The sequence below is a fragment of the Rhodamnia argentea genome, chromosome 1 (genome assembly GCF_020921035.1).
Source record: "Rhodamnia argentea isolate NSW1041297 chromosome 1, ASM2092103v1, whole genome shotgun sequence".
In the NCBI taxonomy this organism is placed as follows: Eukaryota; Viridiplantae; Streptophyta; class Magnoliopsida; order Myrtales; family Myrtaceae; genus Rhodamnia; species Rhodamnia argentea.
Genome location: NC_063150.1, coordinates 10,225,443 through 10,235,550, shown reverse-complemented (window position 1 = coordinate 10,235,550; position 10,108 = coordinate 10,225,443). Strand labels below are relative to the sequence as shown.

Sequence of the window (10,108 nt, the reverse complement as noted above, 5' to 3'; positions counted from 1 at the left end):
CTTCCTATATATCAGCATTTAACCCTGAAATGCCGTGAGATTTGTCGGAGAATCACTGAGACATTATAAAACTTTGTAGATGTGGCTTTGTCTTGTGGATGTGCACAAGCCGTGAGAACCAAATCTCCTCTCAATTGCAGTTTGGGAGGGATTTTTAGATGGCTGAAATAAGAGGCATATCTTCAAGCAAACTTTGTTCACGGAACCAGTAGAGCAGCTGAAGCGTTCGAAACACATCCAAATGAACGCACCAGGTATTCTCGGGCAAGGTGGATTCACATGGAAGCTAGATTCAAATGCTTTAGTTTACTGATCATATTCAATTTTTCATCATTGCCACAAACCGCTGCCGGAGTCTCGCATAAACTCACTCGCTTTGGAAGTAACGTGGAGAATATTGAAATGCAGATGAACTGTTTGATGAGTGAACTGCAATCGGGATTCAGTCATTTTCAGTTTGAACCGAAACGTCCTTTGTGATAATACAATAATTTCAAAACTTCAACCAGATAAACACCTGCAAAGGTAAATTCTGTTAGACTTATGCACACAATCGCAACGAAGTAAAGTGCAAAAGCAAGAAAGAGAAATCGAGACACGAGATTTTATTCCGGTTCACCCTTAAATTAGGGTTAGGTCTAGCAAGAGATTTCACTATGATTAGCACCCCGTATCTCTCGTTACATCACTCAATTACAAGAGAAAAATTGTATATATAGCAGTAGCTATTCATAAGTTAAGCCTAAACTACTAATGAAAAATTACGGGCTTAAATCGTAAAAGCTCTCTAGTGTCTAGGTGCGTTGGCCTCCTTGAGACCCTTGCCAGGGCGGCTTCTCAGGACCCTCGCCCACTCGGCGTGGAGGGAGACCCACATACTTTCTTGTCACAAGGTAGTATAAACCATGTCCCAACAAATTCTAGGGGTAATGACATGAGTCTCGAAATTTTTTTTATTTATACCCTATAGGCGCCACGTCGTTGCTATGTAAGTACGCATGGGCACTTAATGGTGACGTCACTATTACTGTAGGTTTTTTTTTTTTTCGTGCTTTTTTCATACCTATTTTGGCTAACACACTCCCTAAAATAGTGTTCCAACTATAATAACCCTTATGGGTCCTACCTTTTAACACATCATATCGATTGACAATTATTAAATTCAGACGTGGATCTCATTTTGTGTTTACTTTATTTTTTTTCTTTTTCTTCCCTATCTCTCTCTTCTCTTTCTTTGCATGTTCGTCACCTGCTTCGTCGCTACCTTCTACACCCACGTCCTCCACCGCACTTCTGACCTCGAAGGCTGCATTGGCCTCGCCATTCGCTTGCTTCTCCGTGTCGCCACCCCTCGCAGCCTTTACCTGCAGCCCATTGGAGTGGCCGAGTTCAAGCCGAGCTTGGTTTGCTTGGTGAAGATGGTTCAAAACCTCATCGAGGAGAGCAACGAGAAGTAATTGGTGGCAAAGTGCAACCGCAATCACCGTAATTGTGTCAACAGCAACAACAGCAGCAGCTTCGACGACGAATTAGACATTTTCGAATGCTTCGTCAAGTCGGCGATCGATAAATTGTCAGAAAACTTCAGATGCTCTCAAGGTAAAAATGCCGCGTCTCTCAGGCTACAAATTTCTCCATCTGCAAATTCATATGGGTAAAAACTCATCTTTCCCTGCTGGTTCTCTCTCTCTCAAGTCCCTCAAGTTCATCGTCATCGGTTGGATCTTCATCCGCCAATCATCCAGGCACACTTTGGGTTTGAGGGACGCCTTGCCGATTGTATGCGCCTTTACGGCTGAGTAGACAATAGTCGAGAAAGTCTCGAGAGGCCGTGCGGGGCGGTGACTCGAAGAAGCGAGCAAGCGGCGCGGCCAATGGAGCCTTCGGGTCAGAGGCGTGGGTTAAGAAGGCAGGCAGGAAGAAGACGACTGACAATCAAAGAGAGAGAAGAGAGATATAGGGAAGAAAAAGAATAAAGAATAAAGTAAACACAAAAGGGGCCCCCAAGAAATATTACAGCCAGAACACTATTTTAGGAAGTGTATTAGGCAAAAAGCAAGTGAAAAAAGCGCGATCTTTTTTTTCTTTTTTGAATAACAAAAGTACCAACATGAACAATCAAACATTTAGTTTGACTGGTTGCACAAATACAAGGTCCACTTGCATAAATCCAAAAGGTTCAAAGACCTCTCATCTCATGTCGTTATCCCCTAGTTCTAAGATGTCAAGCAGAGTGTTTATGGGGAACTAGATATTATATTGATTATTGGGTCATCATTGTCACTGAACTATAATCTCTAAACAAAGGTTGCTGCATGATCACGACGACAAAAAATGAGCTATTACAACAGATCTTTGTACTCCTAGAAGGTTTTATCATGGTTCTGAGCAAAGTGCATCTAAATTTATACCTTAATAGTATTACTAGGCAATTGCCAAAAAGAAATCCATTCCAGAAGGAAATGTAGTAAATGCAGCAACACCAAAAAACCAAAGTTCTAGGATCGAGTACTTTTCTGTTCTATATTGAGGATAGTTGGCAATGACAGTACACACTAATTAAACTATGTTTCAGATGAGTAATAACCTCCCTGGCTTTATGCTCACTCTTGGTATCGTACAAATTGTGCGATGTCGGGGAGTCCAGCCTCTTCATAACATTTCCCTATCCTATCCACAGAATCATCCCAAGTCCCCTTCACTGAAGCTAAGTCCATCAAAAAAGCAGCTTCATCCAATGCAATCTGTGAATTCGAAGCAGAAGTCTGTTGGCATAGCATTATGGGGAAGAACGTTTCCCTAATTTTATCTACAAGCCCGGAATGCACGTCAACCTTCCTTATAAACATGCAGACACCTATTGATAAAATAGAGATTGACAGATAATCTCAGAAAAAGTACCTGGGCAGGTGGCTTTCCCTTCATCAGGTCCTCTTCCCTACCTCTTTCTGTGATTTTCTCTTTAATGCGTTCAATTTGCTCATCCTCCCATTCTGCTATCTCAGCAACATCCTGCGAAGAAGTTGAGAAGAACCTAACTACCAGTGGAAGGCGGGAAAGCATGCCGGATAGTGATAAAAAGAAGAGTATACCTCATATTTACAACCCAGTGTCCACCATGGCAGTTTTAGAGCCCCTCTTGCAGCGTCTTTGGCTTCGAGGAAATGGCCAACCCTTAGAAACGGACATAAGGCTTTTCTAAGCAAGCGGTCGCCTCTCAAAGCATTTATGTAAGTTTAATGAAGAGAAGTGGTAAAAAGAGATTATCCACAAACTTCTGTAAAAGTACTGCGTTGAAAACAAAAGGCCGAGCAAATCCTGGAAAGTTTTCCTTCTTCGTGTAGAACTCTGCGGTGACCAGTGCCGAAACCTTTGACAAATAATTACAGATGAGAAAGCCCTTGGATTTAGCTGAAAAAAGTCATACAGAAAACTGCAATAGCTGATGCTCACATCGTCTCCATTCTCAAAGTGGTTCATTGCTTTGCGTTCCAAGATATCTGGAAATAAACCAACCTGAAATTGATCCGTTCATTATACCTATTCACAGAGCTCACTTACAGCAACTAAGCTAATTATTACCTTTTTGAGGAGATAAATATCAAGATTTGAGATTTTGGACTTAGTGAACTCCCCTTCTTTGTAAAGTCTTCTTCTAGCACCAGCTGAAGCATGAAGTAGCTTGTTGCTTGCATCCAGAGAACCAAGGGTATCTTCTTCAAGGAGAATTCTATGAATAAACTGATCTACCTGAACTTCAAAACAAAAGAGAACAACCATGATTTCTGGAATATGCTATCCAAGCATGTATGTCTGTAGCTATAAACAATATATGCACATGGGTGTTTTACTCCAGTGTATTGGTGGATATGCCAATAAAAACATGGGTGAGAGACAGCGAGAGCAGGAGCATATAAAGAATAAAAGCAAGCCCTGAGTAAAAGCTCAAACAGGAACAAGGGCAGTCGCAGCACTTAAATTGTGAAAACTAATATGCCGATTATCTGGCAGATGCATGCACGGACAGTTTGCATATGCAAGTGAGATAATTGTAACAACATATCCAGCTATGCCTATGCCCATATGCTCACTTACAGATTTAGCTAATAGATACACTCCATGCTTGTCAACGTCAACCACAGGCATCTCCATACTGTACACAAAACAATATGGTAATGCAATCACAATAATCCACAAAAAGAAAGCATCATCAATGTTCATTTTCTTACCCAGATGGAGCTGTGGGCCATCTTAGCAGTGCAGTAATAGCCCCTGTTGCAAGCAAAGTCATAAGTGAAACTGTATTTGCCACTCAACATGCATAATTCTTTATGAGATGAATCATATATACCTGAGCAACTTTTTGCTAAAGGAATGGCAAGGGGAACCATCCCTTTCCTGGATCCAGGTGAAATTATCGTTTCGCCTATTGTAAACAAATTGTGCTGCGAACTTCGTTAGGACTAGATCAGCCACTTCACATAGACTTTAAATACATACCAAGTCATGTTATTAGCAAAAAATATTGTTTACAGAAATGTCTTCAGCAAAAGGCATGTCATTCATAGTTGTATAAGGTGCGTTGGTCAAATATTAAGGAAAATACTAGTAGCTTTCTTAGCTGCTTTAACTGTCAGAAGTCATGTAAACAATAAATCATCACGTGGCATTTGAGATTAAGTTATCCCTTAGGAGCCCAAAAGAATTTAACTGCGAGAAACTCTATAGTAAAAATCCAAATGCTTATGGCCAGCTGGATTACTACACAAAGAGGGTTGCTGGTTAGTTAGGCACTCTAAAATTCACTGATACATCTTCTGCTGGTAAGGTGCTCCTCATATGATACGTTATCCTCTGTTATATCCTTTGAGTTTCCTAACCTACAACACAAGTGCCCTATTTAAATAAGTCAAGCCCTTTTTTCCTGGATCTATAGGTATGTATTGATTGTCATAGTCTGATCTCACCATTTTGGCATGCACATTGTTAGCCATGCGAAAAAATTATTGGTCTCCATATGAATATCCCTCTGTTTCCTGGTACGCCGCAAAGTCTTCGTTTGAGAGACAAACTGGATAATCTCAATAGGCTGATAGCCTATATCAGGTAGTTACGAGTGAGATAGATGTGTAACTAATCTAGGCCAAGTCCCGGGGATGGAACTACCTTAACTGCTGCATAACTTCTTCTAGATAAATCACCTTAGAAGGGAAAGGAAGAAACCAGATAAACAGAAATTGTAAGTTCATTCAGCTTGAGGTTTTCCTTTATTCCTATCGTGCATACAAGATATTTAAAAAAAGCGGACATGTTCCGACTACAAATGTTAATATTCCCAAAGCATAAATACTGACTCTTACAAAGAGCCTTGGGGACACCAGCATTTTCCTTACCTTAATTAAAAGATTTACCCTATATACTTAAGTTGATTAATTCATGATACCGCAATAATGAAATTGGATTGTGTAAAATAACATAGCTATACCGAAGAACCAAAAGAGATGCTGGTATAATATTGGGTTTCCCCAGCTGATCTTGGATTGAGATCTTTCATCTTTCTAAGAGCTGATATTCCTAAGAAGCAATCCATAGAAAGATTTGGCGCCGCTCACTAGATTCTGTGGTAAAGTCCAATGCCTACAAACTTGCATAAAAAAAAGCCACACAGCACATGATCCTAGTATTATGCTAGAGATGTAATTTAGAGATTTTGAAATTTGCAAAAGGCCTTCTGGTATTAACCATATGAGCTTAGAGGAGGAAAGAACACAAGTTTACCTTCGAAAAGGACTGCATCAAAACCATCTCATGAAGTTACATACAATTCCAAAGTGAGACACAAATTGACATTAAAACTTGAATATTCAGCTCAATTCGGTCCAAAGCTGAACTGAACCTGTTCAATTGGCAATGCTCGCTGTAGATATTGATGCAACTTTTTTTTACAACAAAAAGTCCAAAGCAAGCCATACTGCTTAAAGTTAGCTCTAATGCCAAAATCACACATTTGGCCGCACAATAATGGCGTGATCACGAGTAGTCAAAAGCCTCAATCTTTATCAGAACCCCGTTGATTGAGTAGACTCATATTGAAAAGGATAAATGCAATCTCAAGAAGGGGGGCCTTTCACTAGAGAGATAGAAAATGACCCAACTCACCACTGTACTTGATCCAATCCAATCCGTCGCATACAACAGTCAAGAAAACAAAGAAAAGAGAAAGAAAGAACCCTGAAATGGATGCGAACGGCATTACGGACTCACTGACCTCTCTCCTGAAGCACTTGCAGTAGTTGAGGCAAGAGTTTGGGAGGCTGAGTCGCAGCTACGTCTCTGATGAAGCCCATATGATCTGAGTGACCGCAACAACATCCAAACTAACTTAAGCAACAAATTGCATCACCACCCACTGTGTTGAAACGATCGAGAATGGATGAAACAGACCACTCCACAAAACCACACTAATGCCAGTACACGAATTACGAACCAGTATTGGCGGCTGGAATAGGCACTGGATCATCTGGAGCTGAAGAAGAAACAGAGGAGCAGCTGCGAAGCCTCGATGCTCCGCCGCGGAGGAGGAGCGGAGGGCGGCGGGAGGCGGCGCGTGAAGCTCTGCACAGCATTTTCCTCCGGCTACTTTCTTTGTTGCTGGTGGGGCATCTTTTGGAGCTTTTCAGGTGGGTTTGATCGTATTTACAAGTTTCAAATTAGACCCTCCAAAAACTTCGAGTTTTCAATTAAGCCCTTCAATTCAAAAATTTTATTGTGAAAGAATTGGCATTTACTGGAAATGATCCAAGCGTAATGATAATGTGAGTTAATCCACATTCCCAGACATTACAATCCGAGGCACTTTCTAATGATCGTCGCACGCTTTGTACATACGCACGTGTCTATTCTTAAGCTCTCTTCTACATGACTCGATTCGCTAATTAAATATTCAGAATTTCCGGTGCGAAACATGCACGCTGCGAAGGCGATTCAAACCACCGTCGAATAGCCTTTCGACAAGCTTCAAACTAGTTTCTAAGCCCGATCAGATGACGCAAAAATAGCTAGCACGGCTTCGTGGTATGGACGTGGATAAAAATACCCCATGCGTGGAGAATAGTAAATCAATCGCGAAAAATTTGAAGTGTATTGAGACCGAAATTACAAGAAAGGAAAGCCACGTGCATTTTGGGGTTTGAAAACTGCGTCGAAAGGAGAAGGACATGAAAACCACAGACATTGACAAAGGAAAAACTTTCGGCTATTATGAGTAAGAAGCGCTTGCATGCATTTTTGCTACTTAATTTACCGTAAAGTAGACAAGATTCGAAATCGCATCTAAGTTATCGATTCTCGAGAAATTGTCTTGTGATATTAGGGTATGTATGGTAACGTTTCTATTTCCGGAAACATATTTGGAATAGAAACATTTTTTTGTGTTTTTGTTCCCGGCTACGATTTTCGAGAACAGAAATGCGTTTAGCAAGTACAAAAAAAAAACACTTTTTTCACCAAAAGAAAGGATTTACAACCGGTGGCGGCCAGCGACCTATGATGGGCGGCGGCGGCCGCTTCAACTCCTCGCCGACAATGGTGAGCATTGGTGGCTTGCACAAGCTCGCTCTCAAGTTGTTTCTAAAAAGTGTTTCAAAATCCAGAAACAAGTTTTTTTTGTTTCTCATTTTTGCTCCAAAAGTGTTTTTGTTTCTCAAAAGTTTTCTCAGAACACTTTTAGAACAATTTTTTACCATATGCGTTTATGTTCCCAAAGTGTTCCTAGAACACTTTGGGAACAGAAACATTTTTTCCTGGGTGTTACCATACGGACCCTTAGTGTCTTGAATACCCTATATCGTATCTTACCAATTTGTAACTAAACAAAAACACGATATTTTAAGTCATTATATCCTAGAATTAGAGTTTTCAAGCGGTGATTGTTAATCGGGTTTTCTAATCGATCCTCAAAAAAAGTTAGTGTCGGCTTCAAAATGAACAAAACATAACAACTTAAAAAAAAAAAAACGAAATTATCACCAAACCGTCACCAATTGCCATAAGGTACGGGACAAATCAAGGCATTTGTGGCCCTCTTTTGGTATTTTCCCTTTCCCTTATAACACCGCGTTAGAATGTTTGACTTGACTAGCAAATATTTTATACCTATTGGTAATATTTTCGACTCAAAGTTGATAGGCGTAAGTTTATCAGTTATGATAAGTGAATTGCGTAGAATGGCGATATTATATAATATAAACGAAACGGCTATTCATGATTGTAAAAAAAAAATTGTAAAAATCAAGCCCCAATGAGATTAATCATTTATAAACATTTTAATTGTAGGGAAATATTCTGCATCATCTCAAGTGTCCCTAAAATACCAATTTACAAGGATGTAAATATTGCGATCCCCAAAGAATGTTTATCCTTTTAAACAAAAGTTTTTATGAAGTACCTTTACTTTAGGTCAATTAATAGCTACTAGTTTTACTCTGGAATAAAGGATCTAGGTTAGTTTTGAATTAATGTTATGGCAGTCATACATGATTGTTCGACCGATTTCAATTTCTAGTACCAAATGGTTTGAAGCTTTGAGGCACTAAATGAAAACTGAGTTGCAAACACAAAGCAAAGCATGTGGTTTCTACGGTAACGCACAAAACAAGCAACTAAATCCACCGGGCAAACTTTTATTTACTCGAGGTCTATTGTTTAATGAATGAAAAGCTTGTTCCGATAAAACATAAATAAATACTAGAATACTAATAGGTATGCGGCCCTATTGATAAATGGATTGAAGAAATGATAATGTCGTAGGTGCGGGATTAGAAAAAGTTGGATAGATAAGAGTTAGAAATACAGCTGACGAAAGAAATACAAAAATAAAAAAAAATTGAATTTGAGCCACGGTGTGAGATTTGGTGTTATTCTCTGATTGTAAATAATTATCGATGAAAACCTTAGTTTTCTCTCAATACTTCAGTCCCACAACACAAATGTGCCATCTGCTTCATTTTGTTCTTGATTTCTATGGTCAGCGCATGCCGGTCAATCCTCGACATTTTCTAGATTTTTTTATTCCTCCACTTCTCCCTTAGAATTCTATTTCATTTGCGATTATTTTTTTTTTGTTACAAGTAAAATTTCATTCATTTCCACAAAAATACAAGAGAGAAACAACGCGATCTAACTGCAAACCAAGACAAGCCCTAGATAACAAGATAAATCATTAAAACAAGATTAGAGGTCACATGCTTGAAGAACAGATTCGTGACTTCTTGAAACTAAAATTGACGACCTATCACCGAATCCGTAGTTAAAAATGAGCACACATCGAGATCTCCAATAGTTGTTATGGCTTTTGTCTTTTAGCGGTGTTTGCCTTGGTTCGGCGTCTCCAACACCATCGCCGCATAAGTAACAAGATTGAACGAGCACAGAGTGATACTCGTGAGACCGAAACTTTCACGAAACTCATCTAACCTCTTTCGAAATTGGACTCATTCATTAACGAAATCCAAGAGAATCAACAAATGGGAGATTTGTTGGTTGGGTTCACTCCCATATGGAGGAAGCCCAATAAAGTGCTAGCACTAAGTTTTGAAACTGTATGGTGATACATATGGAGATATAATAAGGTTTTTTCACTTATTATATGGTAGCCACAAAAGAAAGTTGTTGAGACCCAACACCAAGACAGAGCAGAAAAAAAAATTATGGAAAGAGGGTGTTGTACGATTTTCATGAAGTGACGATCAAAGGTCGATTCGTGGTCCAATTGCTCGCGACACATTATTCACGAATCCGATCGGTTTAATTTTCATATGGATCTTCCTTCATCAGATTTTTCGTAGGTAGAACCGAACTTGTGTTTAAACATTCCCGAAAATGGGAGAGAGAAACTTTCAAATTTAACTTAGATCAGAAGAGAAACATTCCTCGAAACGGGTGATAAGAAAGAAAAAGAAAATAGAGAACCCAGTTAATAAAAAAAAAAAAATGGGAGGGAGGAGGAGATCTAATGGAGATCGAAGAAGATGATTAGGTGAAGATGAGAGGGAGCAAAGAGAACCTTAGGAAGGAGAGAGACAAAACATGAAATGATATTTTATATGTG

General features: G+C 39.5%; 1 protein-coding gene across 7 annotated transcripts; it reads right to left on the bottom strand.

Moving 5' to 3' along the window:
* Positions 1-2,308: 2,308 nt before the first annotated feature.
* On the bottom strand, positions 2,309-6,704 carry LOC115740119 (protein IN CHLOROPLAST ATPASE BIOGENESIS, chloroplastic-like). 7 transcript variants are annotated; one of them, XM_030673500.2, is made up of 11 exons: positions 6,488-6,704; positions 6,269-6,373; positions 4,352-4,429; positions 4,230-4,272; positions 4,096-4,153; positions 3,583-3,750; positions 3,454-3,516; positions 3,276-3,370; positions 3,093-3,174; positions 2,902-3,012; positions 2,309-2,744 (listed from the first exon to the last, which is right to left on the bottom strand). In XM_030673500.2, the coding sequence occupies exons 1-11, from the start codon at positions 6,624-6,626 to the stop codon at positions 2,604-2,606; spliced, it is 1,083 nt and encodes a 360-aa protein (XP_030529360.1). In that variant the 5' UTR covers positions 6,627-6,704; the 3' UTR covers positions 2,309-2,603. The 7 variants fall into 7 exon arrangements, with proteins under 7 accessions (XP_030529360.1, XP_030529361.1, XP_030529363.1 ...); XM_030673501.2 differs by having other exon boundaries at positions 4,352-4,426; XM_030673503.2 differs by having other exon boundaries at positions 6,269-6,352.
* Positions 6,705-10,108: the final 3,404 nt, after the last annotated feature.